The following is a 12,644-nucleotide window of genomic DNA, read 5'->3' as shown; positions in this document are numbered from 1 at the left end:
AGCGATACACCGTCCCATCTGGTTTGCGCTTAGTGGGACAATCATTTGTTTTATCAAAAGGACAATGACCCAACACACCTCCAGGCTGTGTAAGGGCTTGTTTGACCAAGAAGGAGAATGATGGAGTGCTGCATCAGATGACCTGGCCTCCACAATCACCTGGCCTCAACCCAATTGAGATGGTTTGGGATGAGTTGGACCGCCGAATGAAGGAAAAGCAGCCAACAAGTGCTCAGCCTATGTGAGAACTCTTTAAAGACTGTTGGAAAAGAAGCTTTCAACATGAAGCTGGTTGAGAGAATGCCAAGAGCGCGCAAAGCTGTCATCAGCGCAAAGGGTGGCTACTTTTTAAGAATCTCAAATATGAAATGTATTTTGATTTGTTTAACACTGTTTTGGTTACTACATGATTCTATGTGCTGTTTCATAGTTTCGATGTCTTGTCCATTATTCTACAACGTAGAAAATAGTCAAAATTAAAACCCTGGAATGAGTAGGTGTCCAAACTTTGGACTGGTGCTGTATATATACATATTTACATGTTGGTGCTCATGAACTTTCTTTTTCGGCCTTAGACCTATAACTACTTCTCACAAGAAAAATTGTTTGTTGTTTTTAATATTATTGAAATTTGAAATATATTTTACAACTTTTAATAAATGTTTTACTATACTAATGACATGGATTTACATCAGAGACAGGCAGACATTGTAGACTGGTTCGCTAATAATTCTATTACAATTGAATGTTTTGATAGTAGTGAAAAAAAGTAGACATTTGGCATGATTTGTATTGCAATAAAACTGAGAGTGATGCATTCTCATAGTGAAACAAAACAGAGATATCTCAGAATTCACCATAACATAAAAACGTGGACGGATTGAAGAAGATCAGTGGTGGATATGGTTGACACAGCGTATTACACAGCGAGATACATGATGAAACAGGGAACAAGATATGGCCCAAGTCTCTCAAACATGTAGTGAGGTAGTGGTGTATGTAATTCAAACAGCAGTTCCCTGGTGTATTAGTGTCCTAGCACCGTGACAACCTAAAAGGTTGACAAATTCAAACACACCCTCAAAAAAAGAAAAGAGACTGCAACATGGATATTTTCCCACAGATTAGACAGACACATAGACACTTGTCCCCAAAGCAAGCCTTATACATCTAGAAGGGTGGGCTTGTCCAACATTTATTGATGAGAGTGCCAAGTCACATAAGCACCTGTCAAAACTTGGTTCCTCCTTTCTTCTCTCGCCTTTTGATCTCTCTCTCTCTCTCTCTCTCGTACCCATACCCCCATTCTCTCTCCCTTCTTCCCATTTTTGCAAACTTTCTTTGACGGGGAGAGGAAAAAATGTAAGCTTTGGATCTCTGATTGATTACACACAGAACCCGGAGCCGAACACAGACACGGGAGGTACCGGTTCATTTTCCATTTTAAATAAAGATGGAAAATCAGGGAAACTGCCAAGGCTATTCATTTGATCTGAATGGAACCTCAATAAAGCAAATTCCGAGACAGCTATTTCAGTTCATCATTGGGAGGCATTCCCCAAGCAACCTTTTGTCTAGGGCCCTGACAGGCTGGGACTGTTATTTTAGCCCGCCAGAGCACTCTATATTAAATCAATATATAATATTACCGAAGTCGAAACTACACCCCAGCTACATGAAGAGTATATTTCTCAACCGCTGATGACAATGTGCCATTTGTCTCTCTATCACGAAACATTCCTGCTGATTCTTCTGCCTTCTCCTCAGTGCAAATGTATGTAATACTTTAGTTTCTTTCACATTGAATACCCTCGGGGAAATGTGTCTTGTATCTCCCATCAAACAAGCATAGCATTACATGCTAGCAAGCTCTATTAAAGTGTTACATAGGGGGAAATATTGAAAGCATTTGATTGTGTTAAGTGAATAGCTTTTGTCTCAATTAATAGCTCATACGTTCCACGACGAATTAAAAACATTGATTGTCACAATTAATGAAGTCCCTACCAGTGACAATACTGCACATCTCAACACTGCGGCTTAAGCAGTCGGGTCTACTATATCCCTCAGTTGATTCATTCTGTGCATGAGGATGGTGTCAGAGGCTTTCTGTGGGGTGTGTCTGCCATCTACTGGTAGATGTATTCAATGCAGGGCAACATAAACATCTGCTGTGCATAGAAAATATCCTATTACAGTGAAATTACAGAAATAAAATGAGGTTGGTATTGGGCATTTCCTAAATTTAAGTGCACTTTGCAGAGGTAATTAAAATCTTTGGTCAAGTAGTAACCTAGGAAATAAGTAGAAGGTAGTTTATAAGGTATTTCGCTGAACAAGTACATGGCTTATCTGAAGTCCATGGTCAGGAGGATAATAATCGACCTATAAACTTAATCTTCATCCAGCTGGTTCAGGCCAGTCAGTATCACATATTGATAATAGTTTGAATGCTAGAGGGGGATGGGAGAAAGATCAAAAACCCATAGGTGAGCTAAAGAGCATTTATTTGAGACACTAACAATCTATCACATACTTTAGTTAACAATTAAGGGACAACGACACGAAGACATCATATGAGCTTGAACTATTTGTATGTGATCCTACTCTACAACTCCAACTCTAAAGCTGTGATGTAATTATCCAATGTTAAGTAGAGCTGTGAAAAAGTATTTGCCTCCTTTCTGATTTTCTCTATTTTTGCATATTTTGGACACTGAATGTTATCAGATCTTCAACCAAAACCTAATATTAGGTCAAGGGAACCTGAGTGAACAAATAATAAAGAGATTGATACTTCATTCATTTATTTAATAAACAAAGTTATGCAACACCCAATGCTCCTGTGTGAAAAAGTAATTGCCCCCTTATACTCAGCAACTGGTTTTGCCACCTTTAGCTGCAATGACTGCAACCAAACGCTTCCTGTAGTTGTTGATCAGTCTCTCACATCGCTGTGGAGGAATTTCGGCCCACTCTTCCATGAAGAACTGCTTCGGGCGACAGTTGTGGGTTTTCGAGCATAAACTGCTCACTTCAGGTCCTGCCAGAACATCTCATTGGCTTTAGGTCTTTCACGGCACTATATTGGACATAACTCAGCTGTCTAGTTTCCACACACACACACACTGAGAGCTCTCACCTCTTCCCACTGTTCAGGAGGTCCAAAGCCTCATTGATCTGATCCAGGGTCAGAGTGTGGGTCACAAACACATCCAGCTTAAGTTTCTTGTTCATGTACTCCCCAACGAGTTTGGGGACACTCTCCAAACTCTTCCACCCTGTTGGAAAATGACACCATGTGCATGTGTATTTGTTCATTTTTTGTCCTATATTTCATATAGACATATGAAGTGCATTTGTAACACTACACCTGAACCCTTCATCATAGGGGGTACAAAACAGCATTATAACATGACATTACAGATGACATGCACAGTCAAGATCATTATTGTTAGCTTATGACAATTCACTTTTCACTGTTATGGTACAAACAATGTTTAGATCAGCTGCACTTAGTCAGGCTTTAATATGTCTCATATCGTCAACTCACTTCCAAAGTATGTCCACTTCCAAGACCACCAAAAGGTCTTCAGGGACTAGAGATATCTACCCTACCTCTGTCCATCCTACGACACAGACACTCCAGGCATCCTTACACCTCTCCAGGCAGCTCTCAGGAAGAAAAAGGAAGACATTCCAGAACTGAGATGGTTTGTCCATTAGCTATGTTATTCTGGCCATTTTTATACTGACACCACCAGACTATAGCGGGCCAATACCCACAACGGAGGTGAGTGACCACACAAACCATCTTACCTGTAGCCCAATTGCTTTGAATTTTACAATTTGAAAGGATAAAAAAAGAAAGAAGTCGAAGTCCACCCCTTTGCCGGTCATCTCCACCAGCACCTCCTGGATGGGCTTGCTGTGGTCCTTGGGGTTCACAAACTCAGTGGCCCAAAACACCACAGCCTTGTCAAACTTGCCCGGATTGATATCCACTGCGATGATTCTGGCAGCCCCGGTAAACATTGCAGCCCGTGACTGTAGCTAGGCCCACAGCCCCCAACCCGAGCACTACACATGTGGAGCCAGGCTCAACACGAAGAGGGTTATGGAATCCTATAATTGTCTTGACATCACATTTAAGCCTGTTGAGACACAAGACAGCACTTAGCACGAAACAGCACTGAAAGTACATACAGTACCAGTCAAAAGTTTGGACACACCTACTCATTCAAGGGTTTTTCTTTATTTTTACAAAAACAAAATACATTGTAGAATAATAGTGAAGACATCAAAACTATGAAATAACAAATAGAATCATATAGTAACCAAAAAAATATATATTTTATATTCTTGCCTTGGGCTCCCAAGTGGCGCAGCGGTCTAAGGCACTGCATCTTAGTGCTAGAGGCGTCACTACAGTCCCTGGTTCAAATCCAGGCAGTATCACAACCGGCCATGATTGGGATTCCCATAGGGCAGTGCGCAATTGGCCCAGCGTTGTCTGGGTTTGGCTGGTGTAGGCTGTCATTGTAAATAAGAATTTGTTCTTAACTGACTTGCCTAGTTAAATAAAGCATTATAATTAATTATATATATATATATATATGCAGAAAAATACCAAATTTATATTTTTTAAAACATTTTTAAGGAATGACAGCTCTTGGCATTCTCTCTCGCATTTCAATTAACAGGTGTGCATTTCAATTAACAGGTGTGCGTTGTTAAAAGTTAATTTGTGGAATTAATTTCCTTCTCAATGCGTTGGAGCCCATCAGTTGTGTTGTGACAAGGTGGGGGTGGTACACAGAAGATAGCGCTATTTGGTAAAAGACAAAGTCCACATTATGGCAAGAGCAGTTCAAATAATCAAGAGAAATGACAGTCCATCATTACTTTAAGACATGAAGGTCAGTCAATGCGGAAAATTTCCAGAACTTTCAAAGTTTCGACAAGTGTAGTCAGTCACAAAACCCATCAAGCACTATGATGAAACTGGCTCTCACGAGGACCGCCACAGGAAAGGATGCAAGGACTGACCATCCATAATATCAAATGTATAGATTTAACCATGTTATACAGTGTTTGTTTACATTCACCTTATTGGAGTAAAACAAGCTTATATTTTGGGTTCTGAAGGGGAACAACAATTGAACTAAGCTCATGAGGAACTTATAAGTGATATTCTTTAGGAATCAATGTGTATGTAATTCATTTAAGTCAAAACAGGGATGTAGCAACTATGGATTCTAGCCTCAAGGTCTCAAAATAGCCTAGAACAGATCAATGGTAGAAGAATAACAACACAACTACATTTTTAGTCACAAAAACATGATTCTTACTGGTTTACCTGGTGAGAATTTGGAGACTCCAGGGCTGACACCTTTCACCACGCCTGACCCCTTGTGGCCCAGAACCAGTGGGATGCATACACCAGTCTCATAGAGGTACCCCTAGTCAGTGTGGCACATTCCACTTGCTGCAATCAACAGAAACAGCACACAGTTTATTCTTTAGGTTCATATCCCTGCGAGCACTAGGCTTTACATAAGCATTGGTCTGGGAAATGTTTATCTTAGTGGAAAGTTATGGTTACCTTTATGCACACTTTGTGAGCCCTAGGTGGGGCAACCTCCACCCTCTCAATAGACAGGGGTTTGCCATGCTACTGCTGGCTTGCACTTGATCACCTGGGGTAATAGTAATAGATTCAATACATGCATTATAAAGAGATTTCCTCAGATAAAAAAACGAAAAACCAATGGGTGCCTTATTACACAGACGGCTACTGCTTGGGCTTACAACAAGACAAACAAGTCATTGCTTACCTGGCTTTCGGTGTTCATTATAACTTCTTCCAGTTGTGAGTCTAGGGGAAATAAAGCACATCAACAAGTAGGCTGATAAATGTAAATATGTATAGGTATGACAGTTGCACTTCTGTCAAACATTTACACAGGTTTCAGTTACGCCAGCTCTAGTCCAGGTTGTTACGTGTGGCTCGATGCTCAAGTTGCAGTCAATGATGTGTATAAACCCTGGATTTAATGGCCAATGAGAGGCTGTGCAATATTGGCCATCCCCAGAAGGAGCAGTCCATCCATAGGAATTATTAGAATTACACAGTATTTCAACAAAATCTTACAAGGATAAAATTACATGGATTTAAGTCATTCTTTGTTGCAACATTAGTACTCTCCAAAAAGACTATGGAATATGTTTTCATATATATATATTTGTTTACATTTTAATTGTTCAGTTCACTTTAAAAGTATACATTAAAGATGGAATCCGCAGTAGGGGAAACAGTGTCACTGACTGCCCCACGGCTGTTGTTTTTGTTTTGTTTGACAAAGCGGAGGTGAGGAGCATTGCACAACATGGCAACAAGAAAATTGCGGTACATGTTCTACCACGCTGCAATGATGTACGGGGGGGGGACGAAGAAAGTGTTAGTTGTTTGCAGTGTACATCTTTGCTGTTGTAATATCGCAAGCGGATGTGGCAGTTTCACCGTGTGGGATTCCAGCTTTAAGGTGTCTGTAATGGAATATACTTGTCAAATTTAAAAATGCATTTCTATAGCTTAAAAAAATATTCTTTTTTTTTTACGACAGAGGAGGAATAATAAAATGGCTGCACGGTGGCTACAAAACAGCCCCACTGTCAGTTATCTAGGGTTAATACTGTAATGACCTGACTAGATCATAAAGGAACAATTGTCCAGATTGTCCAGCGTTGTCAAAGTGATTGTGTGTGTGGTGTTCTCAGGTAGGGGATAATCTCAATTGTTTCCTCCTCGCGCACTCTTTCTTCTCTGCGCGCCTCCTTCTGAAACCCCATTGGATGAGAAAGTCAGAGGTCCCGCCCCACTAACCTTTTCCTCCAATGAATTTTGAGAAAGACACGAGGAGAGGACGCACGGTGAGCAATTGAGATCTTCCCCTAGTGTTTTTCACAGGATGTCGTGAATGAACGACAGTCTGAGTTTTACGACAATCCGGACTTCTCTTCGGTTCTCACCATAGAGATAGATAGACAACTCATCTTTGTATCTGTGCCATTATAGCGCCTGTGACATTACTGGGAAAGGGATAGGGGGATACCTAGTCAGTTGCCTTCAACTGAAATGTGACTTCCACATTTAATCCAGCCCCTCTGAATCAGAGAGGTGCGGGGGCTGCCTTAATCGACAGCCACATCTTTGGCGCCCGGGGAACAGTGGGTTAATTGCCTTTTCTCAGGGGCAGAAAGACAGATTTTTACCTTGTCAGCTTGTGGATTTGATTCAGCAACCTTCTGGTTACTTGGCCCAATGCTCTAACCATTAGGGGCAGCAACATTGAGGCTATCTCAATTTTAAAGTAGTCAATTTTCTTCTTCATTGGCTGATTGGTCTCAACTCATAGGAATCCCCACCCACTTTAACATTGTGGAAGCCCTCAATGGCAATGCCCATGCTAAAATGTTTTTTTAAACCAGGTAGTTGAAATCCTGGGTGCTGATTGGTTGAAAGCGGTGATCTATTAAGCTATATTTCACAGGTAGTATGTAACATTACTTGTTTACTGTTCTAATTATGTTGGTAACCAGTTTATAATAGCAATAAGACACCTCGGGGTGGTTGTGGTATATGGCCAATATATCACGGCCAAGGGGCTGTATCCAGCCACTCCAGGTTGGGTCGTGCGAATAACAGCCCTTAGCCGTGGTATTTTGGCCATTTACCACACCTCCTCGGCCTTTATTATTTAAATATCCCTGAAGAGACTTCTATCCATCTCTATAGTTCTCACTTTACGGCACCACCTGAAAGCACATGTGTTTTCGTCGCGTAGAACTTGTGTCTGGCACACTTCACTCCATCAGCTGAGCTTATTTGTGGTGCAAAGGTATGTCAATCAAATATATATGTGTATTTCATAAGTTGCACGACGCGACCATAATGTGCTCAGCAAAGCATATCGTGATACTGTAGTCTTGATATGTTGAAAATAAGTAGTCGAGCTGGCTAGCTAGCTTGTTCAATTGATCCCTTGGAAGTTGCTGTACTGATATAGTTCATAAACGTGAAATCATGCATTGATCAAGTCATTAGTTAATCATTATACTGTTCGTTGGCTAGCTAGCTAGTTTTATTGTGGTATTTAGCCAGCAAAGCATTTGGAAACATCCACTAACGTCACTGACAATGTTTGAAGACCATGTCTAGTATTTGAAAGTGAATTGCTTTGAATTGTATCTATGCAACTTAATCTTATCTCCCGTCCTCCCAACTCTCTCAGGTACACTAGAACATGTCCTTCCGAGGAGGAGGTGGAAGAGGGGGCCGTGGTGGCGGATTCAACCGTGGTGGAGGAGGATACGGTGGTGGTGGAGGAGGATACGGTGGTGGTGGTGGTGGTGGAGGAGGATATGGGGGTCGAGGTGGCGGCGGCGGTTTCCGAGGTGGTGGACGAGGAGGTCGAGGGGGCTTCCAAGACTATGGCCCTCCAGAATATGTGGTTGGTAAGATGGAGACCGCCATGTGATGCACTCATATCGTGTTCCAGTGATGGAAAGGGAATTGTTAATGCTTTGCATCTTGAATTTACACTACACCATATGTACATCTGGAATGTACATATAGTCTGCCTGGCATTGTTACATCTGTACTTTCACATACTGTTCCCAGTTTATTTATTTTTTTCCTGTACTGACCAGATGTCCTTGCTCTTGTCTCTGCAGCATTAGGAGAATTCATGCACCCCTGTGAGGATGAAATTGTGTGCAAGTGTGTAACTGAGGAGAACAAAGTTCCTTACTTCAATGCACCCGTGTACTTGGAAAACAAGGAGCAAATCGGGAAAGTGGACGAAATCTTCGGCCAACTACGTGACTTTGTATCCTTTCAATCTTTCTTTGTCTAACCAAAGTCATCTGTGAAGTGTTTGGGAACATGTTTAATTTTCTTGATCTCATTAATAACACTGTAAAACGTGTATGCTTGAATTCTGTTTCTACTGGTTAACAATGAGTTTCATGTCATTTGTGACACTGGTTTGCCCCTTAACATGAAGAAACAGTATTTCTCTGTTAAACTCTCAGATAATATGAAGGCATCCTCATTCAAGAAACTACAGAAGGTAAGCAATATCAGTGTATTACATGTAACAGAGCTGATGGCAATTAAAAGTGCTTTCATGGTTGAACTGGTGTTAACAGAGAATGCAAGATATCAGAACCTACCCCCGCTCGCCTGTCAACCAATCATTTATAAATCGTACGTAAAGGCCTTTTTATGGAGGTTCACTGAGCGCTGCGTGGCACCTCCACACAGCCGACGTGTACTTTCATTTTCTCGTGGACCCTCTTTCGGATTGACCAAAAATTTGGTCAATTAGTTGATTGTTTAGCAAAAACCGACACGTGTGCCACTATGGGGCAAAACAGAGGTTGGCTTAGACTTTTGACAACATGTAAGCCAAATTTCGTCCGATGTTTATTGAAAACAAATATATTTGAACAATGAACCCATGTCTCAAATACGTAGTTTCTGAGCTAGTTAATAAAATTTAAGCCATATTAGCATTTACATGAAATATGGTTACAATAACTCGAAACAAGACAGTGTCAAGAACAAGCTGAAACAAAACAATTAAGATTCCCCACAGGGCAGTTTCTTGTCATTCTTGCTAGCATCCAGAATCGCGTAACGCTGACGACTGTCCCATGGAAGCGTGTACATTTCTGTGACTTTGTCAGCTAATCCATCTATTGCATAAACATAGCTATGGCATGTATTCCGTAACTCATTATATTCTGGTCCACAGTTCTATGTAGACCCAATGAAACTCCTACCACTCCAGAGGTTCCTTCCCAGGCCCCCGGGTGAGAAGGGTCCCCCAAGGGGAGGCAGAGGAGGTCGAGGTGGAAGAGGAGGTCCCCGTGGAGGTAAGAGCAAAATGGCTGTTTTTCTTGTGAATAAAAGGGGGTGGGAATGTTAATACATTTTTATACCCCCCAAAATATTTTTGCCCTCCCAGGTGGATTCCGTGGTGGCAGGGGCGGTGGTGACCGTGGTGGATTTGGCAGAGGCGGTTTTGGTGGTGGTCGAGGAGGGGGATTCAGAGGTAGAGGAGGTGGCGGTGGACGAGGATTCAGGGGTAAGTCCAAATCCTAGAAAATGAATCTAAATGAACGTGAATAGACAAGTTGTAAAGCTGCTTTGCATTTAATGTTTTTGTGGTGTTGATATGCCTTTTTCTATCATCCAGGTGGGAGATGATGACAAACTGTTTGCGTCGGATCCTCGCCAAGTGTCAATAGCGGCAGGAAGCAAATCGGTGCGACGCCTGAGCTTGGCTCTTTTGAACTTGACTTATGGAGAACAGGCGTTGCATCATTTTATACTGCTCAGCTGTCAATTTGTTTTTGTACACCTATCTTTGATGAATAATGTGTGAATGGTTGGCTTTTATTTACTGACCTTTGAATGCACTCAGCATTCCCTGTGACAGCAATCATTAATAGCCCAGTTGCTTTGGCAACTCTTCAACATTGTTCACACTGGATGTTTTTTGGGGGGTACATTTTGGATACGTCACATTGTTTTTCTTATACTGTTGGCTATGATTCAGAGCTTTCAGTTAGACCAAAATATGGGCCCCTTGGGGGCACTGGACTGTTTTATCAATGTCATGATGGAGTGCAACAGTCATTTCAATATTGATGAAACCCCGATGTTTGTTTTGTGGATGATATGATGGACATGAATGAGTTCATTTGTTTTCATTACAATAAGTGGAAAATATTGTTATTACCCACAGATAATCAAATGTGATTAGAGTATTGCTGTCTTTTTGTAAAGAAAAGCCTTTGATTAAACCGTGCTTTGTAGGTCGCTCCAATTTATTTGGACATGTGACTTTTTATTTCCACTAATGCGATATTAGCTTTGTGTTCCTGAAGCACATCCTTTAAATTCAAGCTGATTGTGTGTCTGTTTCCAACACCCTTTTGTCCAAACTGTTCAGGTACGGAAATACAACTTGCTAGTACAACTGTCAAAGCAAATGATCCAGCAGCTCTCACTGCAAAGGCATGCCCCATCGTTCTGATGAAGGCAGCATAAAAATATTGCCGTTTGTTAGCTGCTTCTATGGATGTGAGCATTTGAGTTGTCACACCACACTTTTGTCAGGGTCTCATTTCGGTCCAGCTTGTTGCTGTCCTATATCCAGCCATAATGTCTCCTGAATGGCTACAGTGACTAATCTTTGGCAATACTTCTTGCTTTAACAGCTATGTGGTCAACATGAGAGCTACTCCACACACTTAAAGGAAATTGCATTGCAGTGTCATATGTTAATGCCTCACTTCAGTGGCTGGTTTCCCTGTTCAGATTGTATGCAGGGTGCTTCTAAGAAGGGGTAGTAAATCCCCTCCCTATATGTGAATACTGTCCTCCAAGAAGCCAGTGATTTTTTTTTTTTTTGTCACAGATCGGTAAGTAGTCCACTTGCCTCAAACCACAATGTTGCTACTTCAAGCATACCCTCCCCCCCTCCCCTCAATTTGTCACAAATGCACCAATTGACTGATATTATCCTTTATAAGATGTTTGCTGTAATTGTATTTAGCCCACATTTCATGCCCATTCACAGCATATGTAATTTGAGGATTTCATAGGTTTTTGCAAATCATGGTGCTAACAGCGTTCCTGGTTGGTCTTTAGACTAGTTCTTAAGCTGCCCGCAAGTTTGGCTCTTTACTGACTCAGATCTTTTCAACTCAAAAGAGTGAATTGTTCAACTGATTGTGTTCATTTGAGTCAGTAATGCCCAGAGCATGCAGGACCCTCTACCGGCAAACGATGAATAGAAAACTCAAAATAGTAATGCTTCTATAAGCCTCTCGTTCACCATAAGGGGCTTATTGGAGCTGTCATTTGTGACAGACGTGTATATGTGTGCCTTAAACAATGCACATTTCTTGGTACATTTGTAACAATGTCTATTTGTGGCCGCAATTGGACTAGATTGTGAACTACTCTTTGAGGAATGTATCAAGTACCCCTCCCTGGCTGCTGTGTGCAGTTCGGGGCCGGGCTCAATGTGGGCGGATGTTTGACTCTGCCCACCGGTGTTTTTCTTTCCTTCATCTGAGGTTTGACAGTCACACACCGAATAGAAAACACGTTTGTACAAGGCACACGTTGAATACAAATGTATTTAATTTTTGAAGATCGTAAGAAACGTATAACGTGGTATTGGCGCATGTGTTGTAACACTTTTTGCTTCATGCTGTATTTGAGACAAGCAACTGATATTTTTGCAGTGAACAACAGACTTGTTATATTTGTCATGCCCTGTTAAAATTGTGTTGATATGTCATAACTTTGTAATTATATTATTTAATTGAGCGCATATATATATATATATATACACACAGTTACTATCTATTCTGATTTATAATGCTATTTACTTTTCTCATGAGAATGGAGACAGACTATACCATATAGATTTGTGGAGTGGTTAAAGACACATTTTTAATGACTCCAACCTAAGTGTATGTCAACTTCCAACTTCAACTGTATATATAAACATTTCTTGTTAAACTATAGTTTTGGCAAGTCATTTAGGACATCTACTTTG

General features: G+C 41.1%; 1 protein-coding gene across 1 annotated transcript; it reads left to right on the top strand.

Moving 5' to 3' along the window:
• Nucleotides 1–7,794: 7,794 nt before the first annotated feature.
• LOC139391034 (H/ACA ribonucleoprotein complex subunit 1-like) lies at nucleotides 7,795–10,902 on the top strand. The gene is made up of 7 exons (XM_071138508.1): nucleotides 7,795–7,901; nucleotides 8,295–8,517; nucleotides 8,737–8,891; nucleotides 9,075–9,134; nucleotides 9,822–9,942; nucleotides 10,035–10,154; nucleotides 10,266–10,902. The coding sequence occupies exons 2-7, from the start codon at nucleotides 8,307–8,309 to the stop codon at nucleotides 10,274–10,276; spliced, it is 678 nt and encodes a 225-aa protein (XP_070994609.1). The 5' UTR covers nucleotides 7,795–7,901; nucleotides 8,295–8,306; the 3' UTR covers nucleotides 10,277–10,902.
• Nucleotides 10,903–12,644: the final 1,742 nt, after the last annotated feature.

This window comes from Oncorhynchus clarkii, chromosome 31 (assembly GCF_045791955.1).
Source record: "Oncorhynchus clarkii lewisi isolate Uvic-CL-2024 chromosome 31, UVic_Ocla_1.0, whole genome shotgun sequence".
Taxonomy (NCBI): Eukaryota; Metazoa; Chordata; class Actinopteri; order Salmoniformes; family Salmonidae; genus Oncorhynchus; species Oncorhynchus clarkii.
The sequence above is the reverse complement of the archived record's forward strand: the minus strand, read 5'-3'. Positions and strand labels throughout refer to the sequence as shown.

Excerpts from the sequence above, each read along its gene's own strand:
- LOC139391034 (XM_071138508.1), top strand. The coding sequence starts at position 8,307 with ATGTCCTTCCGAGGAGGAGGTGGAAGAGGGGGCCGTGGTGGCGGATTC. Across the intron at positions 8,892-9,074 it reads TCGGCCAACTACGTGACTTT|TATTTCTCTGTTAAACTCTC; the intron begins GTATCCTTTCAA and ends ATGAAGAAACAG. Across the intron at positions 9,943-10,034 it reads AAGAGGAGGTCCCCGTGGAG|GTGGATTCCGTGGTGGCAGG; the intron begins GTAAGAGCAAAA and ends TTGCCCTCCCAG.